Source organism: Ostrea edulis, chromosome 5, assembly GCF_947568905.1.
Source record: "Ostrea edulis chromosome 5, xbOstEdul1.1, whole genome shotgun sequence".
Lineage (NCBI taxonomy): Eukaryota > Metazoa > Mollusca > Bivalvia > Ostreida > Ostreidae > Ostrea > Ostrea edulis.
In genome coordinates this window covers 54,899,778-54,914,997 of record NC_079168.1, presented here as the reverse complement: position 1 = coordinate 54,914,997, position 15,220 = coordinate 54,899,778, and the positions used below count along the sequence as shown (strand labels likewise).

The window sequence follows — 15,220 nt, the reverse complement described above, 5'->3', positions numbered from 1 at the left end:
GAAAAGGTAAATAATATTTATACAAGGTGTGCCTTCCAATACATATTTAATGTTAAATAATGATTTTAAATCAGATCCGAAATAAACCTCAAACAAAACAATTGTTACTTGATTATCTTATGCATCTTTACCATTTTAATTTACTATGAATGATTTTTCCCAATTTGAGGAAAATGTCGCTAATTTTTCCCAATTCAAAAGGAGAGCTGGTAGTTTGAAATACAAAGAAAATCACTGAAAGCTTCAAAATTTATTCAGATCCATTGGTAACGGTGGATTAGCAGTTACAGGGTTAAATTCATGACCGGGAGGTTAAGGGTTCATATATATATAGTGCTCGCGGCGGATGTGACCGGTCGACAGAGGATGTTTACTCCTCCTAGGCACTTGATCCCACCTCTGTTATATCCAGGGATCTGTGTTTGCCCAGCTCTCTATTTTGTATTGCTTATAGGAGTTATGAGATCGATTACTGTTCGTTATCTTCACATGTAGATTTGAAAAATAAGACCTTCAAAACCGAGGTGCGTGTCACGTTGGTATTGCCATAATAAATGAAAATCACTCCTACGACAGTTAGCGCCAAGTTCTTGATCTACATTTGGTGACTCTCAATATGAATTAAATTATTCTCAAAGGGACGTAAAACAACATGCAAGCGACTATACACAACTACATCAATAGCTTATAAATCATTTCAACTTCCAGTCGTATTGAAGATTAGACTTCTTGACATCATAGACAGTTCTTTCTTCAACAAAAGGAAACATTCATGTCTAGTGATAGTCATTTAAAGAACTTTGTGGTCTTTGGTGATCAGGTCTTCCAACAGTGTGTTGGAATTTCCATGGGTACGAACTGTACTCCTTTGTTAGCTGACCTGTTTTTATATTCTTACGAGGCAGAATTTATACAAAAGCTTCTACATGAGAAAAAATTCTTGCTTCGACCTTCAACTCGATAGGTACACAGAATTTTCCGTAGTCAAAATCAGTGTGCCAAGAACGGCCGTTCACGGAGGTATGAAACACGTCAGACAGCATTGATAGGTTGTATTGGCTAACTGGATCGTTATAACGAACTTCGAATGAGACTGCAAAAACCGAGGCCCTGTGTCACAGCAGGTGTGACACGAAAAAGAACCCTCCCTGCTCAAAGATCGTAAGCGCCGAGCATACGCCCTTCACCGGCAATGGTGACATCTTCATATGTGTGAAAAATTCTCGAGAGGGACGTTAAACAATATGAAATCAATAAATCGATTCGATATACCCCCGTTGACTCGAAATAAAAGACATAATAATAATAATAATAATAAAGCCTTTATTTATCCAGGATTTCATATTTAGCGATAACGCTTGTTTTCAATATGGTCCTGCAGATTTTGCATTCCTTATAGGAGTTATGAGATTGCTCACTGTTAGTTATTTTCACCTTTTTATAGGAGTTATAAAATTGATCACTGTTTGTTATCTTCATGTTTTCATTGAACAGGAAAACAAATTCGGAGAAATCAGAGAATTTGTACTCTAAAATGAACCTTTTTTCTTTTTGGGATAACCGCAGTATTATCAATTACCCAGAAGCAAGGCACGTATCTCACTAAGATATTTCATTCAGAAATATCTTGCTTTGGGGTTGTGAATATCTGACAGTATGTTTTGTCTTACATTAGTATTGGATGAATAGAATATTTAGACCGTGGATATCACATATGAACTTACATAAATTCCATAGTGCATTGCATTCGATAAATCGTAGTAGCCAAACAACCGACTGTTTTTGATGTTCTGTTCATAGTATTGACTATGGTATTCTACAAAAGAGTTTAGAATCAAGTCAAAATATACACAAAACATTTCATTAATTGTATGCATACCATGATAACTAAAGTAAACCAAAACTGTCCTTTCGGAACTAATACCTCCACAGGGATACAATATAATGGGTGAAAAAGACGTCCTCAGATCAAACCAGAAGTTGTCAAACTAAGCTAACTAAAACACCATCTGGTATATCATTTTTATTGAAAATATTTCCGATGATGCTCAATGTAAACACTATACCAATAAATAGGATTTTCTGAGAATTTAATTGATTATAAATCATCGTTTCTCTTAATTTGGTACATGGTTTAAAAATTGCTAGAGTATGTACACTCCCTCTCCCATGCCAACAGAAAATGGATACATTGTTTTGAAAAAGGAAATATTCATACATTCACTATAAATCAATAAGTAAAGTTACTTTAATAAAAGTCTGATTCAAACTTTTCAACTTTTCAATTGTGTTTGAAATATTCTGCAGACAAAAAGACACCATTTTAAACAAAATAGAAATGAGCATAACTTTGAATATTCTATTAACAGTCCAAAAACAATGTATTTACGACGTTTAAATCAAATTTCTTCATGAATTTTTAAGATATATTCTTTTAGTTTAAAAAATGACTACATACATGTGTAGAAATAAAGCTTTTAAATTAAAGAAAAATTGTCCAATCAATATGAAAATACCAGGTGTACATCTTCATATGGTGAGTAATGAGTTTACAATTTTTTTTTTAGAAATATCCATACACCTATTTGATAGAACATGCAAGGACAAAATCATGTTTCCAGACAGACGGACAGACAGAAATACAGACGAACATGCCGATTCCAATATACACCCAAACTTTGTTTGCAGGGGGGGGGGGGTACAAATATACTGAAATGTCATGGTTTTAAAATGAAGTATATTCATTCTCAACCAAATTATGAACAAGCAACTTTGAATATTCCTTCATACATTGTGCTATATGTAGTCAATTCAGTTATGTACGCATATACAATATTATTAGTTTATCGTGCATCAATTTCAATTAAGTCTGTTTGCCAATATATACATGTAGTGTTTTAAAACTTACTTTTCAGAATATTCCCGTAATGTACCTCCATATAGTTATCACGCAAAGGGTTCGATTGTTCATGTACTAATCCAAAAGCATGACCAAGCTCATGAACACAAAGGTCCTAAAAATGCCGATTCTGAGAGTTAAAGGAAGATTTTCGATGTTTTGCATAAATAGCTAATCGTTATTAATCAGAAATTAGAGTTTAATCTCAACGAATTAAAATATCACTGTGAACGAAAATCAATTTATTACTCAATTTGCATAAAAGGGTTCAGAATAACATTCATTAATAAAATAGGTTCTGATACTTACACCATTGCAGCAATTTATCTGTTGACCATTCCTATTTCGCAAGTTTCCAAAGAACGACGAACACCTGATACAAAAATGAAAAATTGTGAATAACAGACCACCACCACTTGGTGACAGCAGATTAAAGTTAGGGAACAACAAACCATAACAACCTTATCAAACTAGATTAAAGTTAGGGAACAACAAACCATAACAACCTGATCAAACTAGATTAAAGTTAGGGAACAACAAACCATAACAACCTGATCAAACTAGATTAAAGTTAGGGAACAACAAACCATAACAACCTGATCAAACTAGATTAAAGTTAGGGAACAACAAACCATAACAACCTGATCAAACTAGATTAAAGTTAGGGAACAACAAACCATAACAACCTGATCAAACTAGATTAAAGTTAGGCAACAACAAACCATAACAACCTGATCAAACTAGATTAAAGTTAGGCAACAACAAACCATGATAACCCGATCAAACTAGATTAAAGTTGACGAACAACAAACCATAATAACCCGATCAAACTAGATTAAAGTGAGGGAACAACAAACTAGCAACACCTGATCAATGAAGATTAAAGCTGGAGAACAGCAAACGACAAGTTCTCTATAAAAATACATAACAGTTAGAGAACAACAAGCAACTTATACTTAGTTATAATAGACGGAAGTTAGGTAACAAAAACAATCGATACCTGAGCAAAACCGATTATAGGTAATAAATAGAGAAGAAAAAACTACCAACACCTGATCAAAACTTCAACAGGTCAAATTTATTGACATATTACGCGTTCCCGATTTTGTTAATACAGACATCAATTCTAGTAACAGAATTCACTTTTCTAAAGTCAGTACATAATCGGAAGGTACCATCAGATTTCGGTACTAGAGTGCAAGATAAAAAATATGCTAGAGTTCCTCATTGACAATATCTTCGTGGTCTTTGGTGATCAGGTCTTCCAACAATTCCCTTGGGCACGAATTGTGCTCCTTTGTTAGCTGACCTGTTTTTATATTCATGTGAAGCAGAATTTATTCAAAAAATTCTACGTGAGAAGAAAAAATCTCTCGCTGTGGCCTTCAATTCGACTTTTAGATATATCGATGACGTTTTGTCTATTAACAATGATAGCTTTCATTCATATGTCGATTTGCTATATCCCTGTGAGCTCGAAATAAAGGACACCACAGAGTCGTCCACTTCTGCTTCATACTTCGATATCTTATTGAAAGTAGACATTAACGGCAAACTGACAACTCAACTGTATGACAAACGGGATGATTTCAGCTTCTCCATCGTCAACTTCCCATATTCCATTATCACCTGCATATGATGTTTATATATCTCAACTGATTCGATATGCAAGAGCTTGTTCTGCGTATAGTCAGTTTTTAAACCGAGGTAAGCTACTGGCTGACTTCGATTGAAGTCAGCATTTCGCAAATTCTATGGTCGTTATAACGATCTACTTCGTCAGTACAACCTCGCATTGGGTCAAATGCTGTCTGATGTGTTTCATACCGATTGTTAAGCCGTTCTTGGCACACTGATTTTGACTGCGGATAACTCCGTAAACCTGATCAGGATATAGGGCTCACGGCGGGTGTGACCGGTCAACAGGGGATGTTTACTCCTCCTAGGCACCTGATCCCACCTCTGGTGTGTCCAGGAGTCCGTGTTTGCCCAACTCTCTATTTTGTATTGCTTATAGGAGTTATGAGATTGATCACTGTTCGTTATCTTCACCTTACATGAGCTCCAGTTACTTTTACTTGGTTCGATAATTTCATTGTCCAGCATGTACTGCACTTCTGTTCGTAAGTACTGCAATTTTAATGGATTTAAACGAAAGGAGTGCTGCTTGATGAGCAAAGCGATATCAACTACATGTACAATGTATAACAGCATGACCAACAGCATTGGTCTTTTGTGGAACATCCAAGAAGATTAACGGATAAATAGCCATGAAACGTTGAACTTGTTCTCTTTTGGGAATATTCAAATGTCATAGTGTGTTATCCAGATTGGCAAGAATGTCAAAGTTCTTTAAACGGACATTCTAATTGAAGTCTTTTTCACACGTTTCTACACTAATTTTATTCTCAGTACCATTTTGTAATGTCTGAACATTCGCTAAGTGGAAACTGATTTTACAGAATTTCGGTCACATCTATCAAAATACTCTTTCAACATGTTAATGTTACAAACTCGTTTTTCTTTACGCCGACCAGGGGTCTTAACTACATAGTTCACATCACTAAGCTTGCTTTTAATTTCATAAGGACTATAATACCTGGCCTGCAAAGGATGACCAAGAACAGGCAAAAATACAAGAACCTTATCACGTGGTTTAAAAACTCTGTTCCTAGCATCTTTGTCATACCAAACTTTCATTTTAGCTTAAGAACTCTTGAGATTTTCTTGTGCTAATTTACAAGCATTATGAAGTTTCTCTTTGAAATTAGATACATGGTGTAAAAGATTAAGATCACTAGTTTCAGTTCGACAATTTTCTTTCAGCAATTTTAAAGGACACCTTAACTGTATGACCAAACACTAATTCAAGGACTGAATCCTAAAGACTCTTTAACTGCTTCTCTGCAGCAAATAAAACAAGGTTAACCCCTTCGTCCCAGTCTTTATCATACTCATAACAATATGTTTTCATCATAGTTTTAAGGGTTTGATGGAAACGTTCAAGTGCCCCCTGAGACTCGGGATGATAAGCAGTAGACTTATATTGTATAACACCTAACAAATGCATGACCTGTTGAAACAACGCTGACATAAAATTTGAAGAGGTATAGCTTCAGGGAATCGAGTGGACGTACACATGATATTAAGTAAATACTGGCTCCCTGACCTAGTTTTTGGCAAGGGTCCTACACAATCTATTAACAACCGACTGAATGGTTTTTCAAATGCTGGAATGGGTTGTAGAGGGGCAGATGGAATTTTCTGATTAGGTTTACCTTCCATTTGGAAAACATGACAAGACTTGCAAAATTCAAAAACATCCTTTCTTAACTTAGGCCAATAAAAATGACTCAAAATTCTTTTACAAGTCAAATGACCTGCTATGGGTGTATCGTGAGCCAAACTAATGATGTCTCTATCTGGTGAACGACCCGCCATACTTCATTCGATGGTGCATCAGGTGGTCGCCACTTTCGGATAAGGATCCCGTCATTGGTATAGAAACACTCTCCAACTTTGGCAGCTTCCTCCGATGGAAGTGCCCTCTTGCTCAGTTGAATAATATCAGGGTCCTTATATTGCTCGGACAGTAGCTGCTCTCTACTGAGGGTCTCCTTGCCCTGGTCTACATTGTAATCGTATATTGGGACCATCATTGTCACTGGTTTTCAGTGGAGACTCACTGTTATATGGCTGTCTGTTTTCATGTGAACTGTCATCAAGTTCAAAAAGGAAAGTGTCATGAGGTCAATTTCATGAGATGAACCAGCTGTGATTGAACATGGTCAGCCTCGACTTCTTTTCCTTTGGTCATCGATCAAGTAACAGCACAGGCTGGATATAGGTCGTCGTCTTCTTCATCGGACGTGACATTAGAAGTTATTTTTTCACAAATTATAGGATCTGGTATGACTTTGCCACCAGCTTAAGGACATGCGGGACGATGTGGCCAAATATTTTTTCTTTTTTTCACGAAGCACCATCAGGATGTCCTGTACAATGTGTATAAATTTCATGGCCACTTTCTAGGTATACAAGGGAGATAATAAGCTTTGAATTACCCCCCTTTTCGAAAATTGTGAATTTGGCAAGATTATTCCGATTTTCAATTCAAAAAAAGAATTTGATGGAATTTTTATCTATATCTTTTACAATAATTTTTAGAATATTTGTAAAATATAAAATATATAATAATAAAATGCTTAAACATAACCATATAATAAGAAATTGGGAAAATTTAAGGATTTGGGGTGGAAATTGGTACTCAAAAACAGGGTAGTCCAGATACTAAATGAAGCACTGCTCAAAAACTTGTCAATGAATTTTTTTGCAAACACTGCAATTAAAAGCTATTCATATACCCAACTTCCTGTAGAAATATGAAGGGGTGAAGCTAATCTTGATTTTGAGGTAAGCGTCCTTGAAGTTATACATTGATATGTTCACTTGGGGTTAGGCTTGGCGAAATATTTGTTATTAATAACTTTCAAGCTTATATTCTTTTCATGTACAACTACTGTTAAAAGTAATGGGGGATGGGACAGTCTCAATTTATTTGCACTACAAAATTAAAAAAGAAAAGAAAAGCTCATTGTCAAAGACGGGGGGGGGGGTGCAAGGCGGGGGGGGGGGGGCTTATTCTTCGTGCCTGTTTTGGAATACATTGTTAGAAACTATATTTGCTTTGAACCTATTGAAATATTTAGAATTTTCATAATTATGGAACAAAAATTGAGTTAATGGAAACAAATTAAATTTAAAAAAAAAAAATAGATGTATATATTAAACATGGCTTCGAAGAAAACGTCTAGTCTAGCTCTAAACAATGCGTCTTCTTTCAAACCACGGGTTAGGTCTAGTTAATGTCAATATGAGCTACTACTTCCTTTACTAGATCAACAGCATTTCCGCGGTCATGGTAGCTAGTGTCGCTTGACTCGATCGTCTCCATGCTATTTTTCAAAGTATGTATGTATCTCACATGTTGTGACTTTGCACCTTTTTCTTTTTCACACGTCTGCTTCTCGTATACATTCTGACGTGTGTCATATTTTTTAGTTACCATTTCCACAGCAGTGTTTCGTAAAGTTAGTAAAAATAATTTGGAATAAGAAATAGTTTCAGAGATAAAGCATACTTATATTTATATGAAAATGCTTGCAAAAACTAGTATGGACGTTAATATTTGACCAAAAGTAACGATTGTCGTCATAAGGGGGGGGGGGTATTTTTCGCAAACAAGGATCGATTATCAAAGCACCTGAATAGTTTGTACGTTTCCCTAGCAAGATTCGGAGAAATGTGTGTCCAGATCTAGTTTCACACTACTGTAGTAAATATCAACAAACGATCATCATCTTACACTTGAACTGAGTCATTGTTTACAGACGGTTGACTTTCTTTTGGTAAATGCCTAGAAATGCAAATTGCATATGCATGTAGGAGCGATTTCGGTGACTTGTAGGCTATAGTATCAAAATTATTGTGGCGCATACTATACATATATATAATATATGCAATGTATATATATGAAAAAGAGACTTGTAATCACTATGAAATAAAATGGAAATTATCGTTTGACAAGAATTCAATCAACAGATTTACACAAAACACTTGACAGCGGTAGCAAATTATGACAAAATATGATGACATTTCCCCCGCGATACAACGTCGTGACGTACTTTTTTTATTATGACGTCGTATAGTGTGTCTGTACAGTATTGTGATTTTTCTCGGGAAGCTTAACTACGCTGCGTCCGGTTCTAGATTTATAATAAATTCGCAACCATCACGTGATCATCGTCCCGCATACCCTTAATCGTTGCCTAGCAACAAGGAAACGCCTTCAACAGGGAGAGTAGGTCGAACACCTACGATAATTGGTCCAGTAATTAAATCTGATGTTAGATAAATTCCATTTAAGGGGACATCAATGATGCCTAGCTCAACATCCTGAAATAAAACTGACCCACCAGTAGAAGTCTGCTCAGACAAGGGCAAAACATTCTCTAACAACAAAGTTTGTGCAGCACCAGTATCTCTCAAAATTTGAACCGGTTTAACTTCACTAGAGCCATTGAGTGAAACAAATCACTGAGACAAAAGGGGCTTATAATCCCCCATAGAATTAACAGAACTGGACTTTTAATCCTGAACATCAGGAGTGTCGGAACAAAACGAAACAAAGGCTGTACAAGCTAGTGGGTGTGGTTTGTCAACGTAGTTTTTTTTTCTCTTAAACTTAAAGCATTCACTAATCAGATGACCTTTTGTCTTACAATAAGTACAAGTAGGAAGCCATCCTACACCAGCGGGACCTTCAGAACGTCTTGACCTTGGACTGGACGTAGAACCACTGTGAGGTGGTGACAAGGAATGTACATCTGAAGCACTCGTTTTATCCGAGTCTACACTCTTTGATGAATTACTAGCTTGAGATTTTGCAACAATATTTTTCTTACGAGAGAGAGAGAGAGAGAGAGAGAGAGAGAGAGAGAGAGAGAGAGTATCTGAAATAACTACGGCTTCCTCAAGAGTTGTCACGTTCTTATCTTCTAAATGTGTTCTCAAATATTGATGAACACACTCCTTAAACTCTTTTACTAATTATGAATTGACGAAAATTGTTGACATTGTCATTAATTCTATTAGATCTCAACCAATGATCAAATAAATCTTTTTCTCTAGCAAACTCTACATATGTTTGATTGCCAAATTTTCTGTATTTTCTGAATTTTTGTCTGTACCCTTCGGGTATTGACCTTGTCATAATCTGAACTATCGGCTATGGCCAGCACCGAGTAAACATCGGTCGCTTTGCCAATCAAAACACTTTGTAACATAGTGGACCAGACCTGTCGTGGCCATTTCAAATTTTATGTAAGTTTTTCAAATTGAGGAAAACATTCATCAACTGATTTTTCTTGAAATTTCGGAACTAACCTGATATTTTTAGCTGCATCGAATTCATTTCTGAAGGTAGGGTTTCAGATTTGTGTTGTAATTTTAAATTTTTTTTAATTCAAATTGCTTTTTTTCTCGTTCAAATTCATATTTCTCTTGTCTTTCTTTTTCTCTTTCCCCTCTTTTCTTTTCTTTATCTCTCTCCCCTCTTTCAATTTGTTTTTCTCTTTCTACATTCATTTTTATTTTTTCTCTCCCCTCTTTCGTTCTCGGCTCTTTCGTTTTTTAGTTTCATTTTCTCAATTTGCATTTTTTAAAAATTCTAATTGAAATTCGAATCCGACATTTTTTATTGTTCAACTGTTTTTTCGAAAAATCATACGACTCTAAAATATTTTCATTTACAACTTTTTTTAGCGACCGTAATTTTGATATCTTGTTTACGCATTGCAGATTTAAATTCTAATCCGAGGCGTACAGCTAAACTTTTCAACTGATCTTTTTTTAAGGCATCGAACACCTGAACATTCGGCGAGGCAAGAAAATATGTGACCGAAAACATGGTAAAATTCTGTTGTCTATGAAATTCAATAAATTCAGAAAAAATAAAATTTAAATCTTGAAAAATACGATATATTTTGTTTCTGATCACGGACGAGCCCGCAATTATGTTATGGGTCAGAACAAACCCTTAATATAACGCAGTACAATTTACTAAGAAAAGACAATTAAACAATTCATAATATTTATTTACAATTAATAATTGAAAGAAAATTGTAACAATAGCAAAATACTAACTTACGGTAGTTGAACAATAAATCCGAACAGAATCTACACACACAAAAATAGTAATTCTAAAATCGTTATTCCCAGTATCATAAAATCCAATATGCTTAAAAAAATGTCTAACCAGAGCTCTTTAAGAATTTCAGTGTATTTATAATAGAAATGAATTTTCTAGTACAATCTTGAAAGACAATGATACAACCATTATGTCGTCTTTCTACTGAAATAGCATGAGTTCTAGAACAATCTAGGTCACAGGTGTCAATGAAATAAACATAAATTTTCTAGGTCACAGATGTCCATTTAGTGCAAGGAAATAGTATACAACAATTTACAATTTGTCTTTTCAACAAGTTTTTCTCTCTATTTTTATTATTCTGTATAACGAAAATGTGTGATTTTCTGATGATAACATTCATTTTTGTATGTTTGACATTAAAAAGGCGGCAACATACACATTTTCTTTGATTATTGACTGAATTTAACTATATTGAATGCAAATTAATACAGGGTTGGTTTTTTTCACTTTCAACTATTTCTATTGATAAGTCACATGAGGATGGAGCTACATTAAGATACTGAACTGTGAAATAACTCAGTCATCATTTGACATAATGATAGGCTATATTTGCAAATCAGATCATTATAATAACGACGATAGATTTGCGAGATACTAACTTTAAACGAGAATGCTGAAACAACTGTGACATCGATTTGTAGCCAGATATAAATAATTAATGATATGCAGAATCTGATTTCGAGAATCGAATCAGTTTTAAGATATAAAAACGATATGCACGTGACAATGGAATATTGCTACATAAATATGGGAAGTCGATGGAGTAGCTGGTCATTCCGTTTGTCATATAGTTGAGTTATTAGTTTGTAATTAGCGTCTGTATTCAATAAAATAAAAACAGATATGAATAATAAAAAAAAACCCACCGTCAATGTCACTAAATGTCATTTTAAAAACCACAGGAGATTATTTTCTTCTGAATTAGAAGTTTTTGAATAAGTTCTGCCTCATAAGAATACCAAAACAGGCCAACCAATAAAGAAGCACAATTCGTGTCCAAATGAATTCCAACAGACTGTTGGAAGACTTGATCACCACAGACTATGAGGATATTGTTAATGAGGAACTCAAGTATCTTTTTAACATCAACTTCAGACTAACGTTTGCGTAAAATCAGAGTGGTGTTTAACAACGTAATTTTTTGAAACACTAATTACTAGATATGGGTATTTCCCTTTCTCATTTTTATTAAAGAAGCAACTGTCTATGATGTCAAATGATCTAGTCTTTAATTAAGCGTGAGGAATTGTCATGTAAAGTGTTGAAAGGCCATACATTTTGATGTTGTTTATTGAAGAAAAGTTTTGTTATTTCAAATTTACTAAAATTTCTTTAGACTATTTATACTTTACACCACTTCTGACCTCTGTAGGAAAGAATACGTACTTCCTTCACAGCAGTTAATATTTTCGTGAGCAGCAAATACAGTGTATATTGGCTTGGTAGAACACTTTGTTCTAATATGTTTAAAACCGAAGCATGATTTCAAAGAATTTCACCTTTTGAAAGGGAAGTTGTAGTATAAGAAGGATTAGCAAATGTGGAATTAATGCCAAGTTCGTTTAAAATGTAGCTGTAATAATGCGATTTACAAAGACAATGTTGTTAAAAGCTTTGTTAGCTTCAGCCAAAATAAATTCCTCATGTAATCTATCTATATTTTTTTTTACCACTTATGGTTCACTAAACACAGAAGGATAGATGATACACACTTTTGTTTTGATGTGCCTAATACGGGATTTTAATAATCCTGTTATATCTTTTATCCATTCTGACAAGGTATCAAGTTCTTTTTCATAACTAGCCCATCGTCTGGCATAACGTTCGACAGAATTCATAATAGAGATGCAGTTCTATCGCTAGATCAAACATCTATGTTCTCCGAAGTTAGGACCTTTTAAAATAAATGATTTCAGGTCCTCATTTTCAACTACCTACATGTATATATCAACATCACTGGTAATGACATGTCGAGCTAGACTATAGTAGAATATAGATAGATTGGTTGATTGCTTTACGTCCCGCAGAGAATTTTCTTATATTTAGACGTCACCAACTGTGGGTGAAGTACCACAAACGTAGACTTATGCTTATCGCTCAGTGCCGTAGCAGTGAGGGTTCGTTAACGTGCCAACGCCTTTCGCCTCAAAGGACCTCATATCCAAACGACCTATGATTCTCACTTCTAAATGCCGAGCGTTTTGGCGAAGGAGCAACCACTACCTATTTAAACGTCTTAGGTTTGACGTGAATATTGCATGAGTGGGGCTCGAACTCATGACCTCTGCGTTACGCTGCGAACGTTCTACCACTGAGCTACCACGAGAGTTGAAGAACTAGAACATGTAGGTGGATTATAGATGAGATGGTATGTATCTAAGCACTGAAACGGTTTTTGTAATTAAAAAGTTTGAGTGCAAAAGTAGAAGTACATTTGTAGAATATCATAATATATAGTGATCACTCCGTCCATCAGCACTATCTGTGGCACGCGGTAATTTAAGTTTTCTTTAGAGGATTTTCACAAATTATATACATAATATTTAATTTCGGCAGAGGACGATCCCTTTTGATTTTCAGATCTATCTGTTTTGTCGATACGGAGATATGGGACAGTTTTATCAATAAGATGAGGGAAATGCCTATGGTATGCGATAACACGAGATTACATGAGGGAATTTTCGTAGATTGTACACGTAATATTTCGATTAGACAAGGGAAGACCCTGTCCGTCCGTCCGTCAGCACTTCCTGTGGCAGCCGATAACTTATGTTAAGATGCCCAGGTAGCGCAGAAGTAGCTTTCTTGCTTCTCACCGCTGCGACCAAAGTACGATCCCCATGATCTGTAATGATTATATTTGAGAGAGTATGGTGGTCGCCCGCTCGGTTTCCTCTCTCATAACACCTCCCAACGACAACATTTATGCATCAAAGGACCCCACTGGAAATAAACTTTTGAGCTTTCTTGGGTTATTCTTAGCATATTTGTATGTATGTACATGTATATACCGAATAAACATGTAGTTTTATATTTCATCCTTGGAAAGATTTTAACGAATTCTATAGAGAAGAGTTTGCTTAGTCATAGGAAGACCCTATCGATTTTCAGATTTACTGGATTTGCTATTATAGAGTTATATGACTTGAAGTCCACGAAGAAAATGTATAAGCGGGGTTAAACCGCATACTATGGAGAAAAGTCAGTATACACAAGCACAAGTATGGGTTTATCTGAATTGGGTTCGGAATTCATCAACTGCTTTTAGGAAACATTTCGATCGCACATTCGCGGGCCTTTCTGGCAAGCGAAAAGAAACCCCCTCAAAACAATCAACCTTCAATGTATTATGATATCCTCCTTTTTATCTCAAACAAAAATCCGACTATAAAAAGTGTTTTACAATAAATGTAAACCAATTGAGGCCTTTCTTTACACACTGACTGTGACTACGGTTTACTCCGTTTACCCGATCGAGATATACGGCGGGTGTCAACGGTCGAAAGGGATGCGTACTTCTCCTACGCATCTGCTCGCACATCTGGTATGTCCAGGGGTCCGTGTTTCCCTAGTCTTATTTTTTATTCTTTATAGAAGTTGTGAGATTGATCACTGTTCGTTATCTTCACCTTTTCATCTGACACGAAGAACGCAAGATCGGGGCTTGAATCCATCTGTAGCCGATAACAAGCAATGTAATCCCTGCTTTCATTCATAATTTAATAATTCTCATTCACTCTAGACATCAACATAGGAAAATGCTACAAAACTCAAGTTCCAACCTCTTTAAAACCATTAAAGACGGATTTTAGAGAATTTGGCTCCACCTTAATTAAATCCCCGAGTTAAATGAGGACTCTGCATTTCATATTTATATATGCATATTTATACCTGTTTTTAAAAGTAATTACATGTGTACTTGTTGTAAAAATTCATTGTGTAGTTTCGAGTAAATTCGATGCGTTCGTAAGACGTAAATGCAGACAAAATCAAAACAAAATAAAGTGCCTGTCTTCCAACACTGTAGGACACCTAAAGTTGATTTCTTTCTACTAATCACCAATGGGAAAACGCACCAAGGAAACGTCATAAGATTAGATCATTTGATCGGTGTTATTACAAAACTTGGAAGAAATTGAGACCAAGTAGAGTTCGTGTATCCATTAATAACTATTGACGATGCTTGCTTCCCGAAATAAACAAATATGCACAGATGGTTTAAATTAGATTTTCAGCGAGTGCGAGGTTATTCTTTTTGTTATCTTTGTCAACTCATGATCTCTTAAACAGAAATTTACACAGATGACAATTTCCAAACGCTTACCCCTTTTTGCTCACGTGAAATAAGTAGTTGTTGTGTCCCAGCCCGTAGTCACTTTGTGTAGTTTCATTGTATGGAACGAAACGCATGCAGGTCCAGTACTCGTAATGATTGTGAGCTCGCAATCGCCCCATCTGTCGGTCTTTATCTGCGAAAGAGCATTGTTATTTAATATTCAATTTCAAAGTAACGACACAGATTAGACAATGGCAGAATCCAAACCACTTAC

General features: G+C 35.4%; 1 protein-coding gene across 1 annotated transcript in view; it reads right to left on the bottom strand.

Annotated features, from left to right (window-relative positions):
• Positions 1-15,220, bottom strand: part of LOC125652110 (uncharacterized) — a 79,872-nt gene that overhangs the window by 44,549 nt on the left and 20,103 nt on the right. Inside the window, exons 6-9 of the mRNA XM_048881078.2 lie at positions 14,995-15,139; positions 3,209-3,272; positions 2,909-3,014; positions 1,725-1,816 (exon numbers count right to left, since the gene is read on the bottom strand). Of these exons, the coding sequence (XP_048737035.2) occupies positions 1,725-1,816; positions 2,909-3,014; positions 3,209-3,272; positions 14,995-15,139 (407 nt within the window). The remainder of the gene's footprint in view (positions 1-1,724; positions 1,817-2,908; positions 3,015-3,208; positions 3,273-14,994; positions 15,140-15,220) is intronic.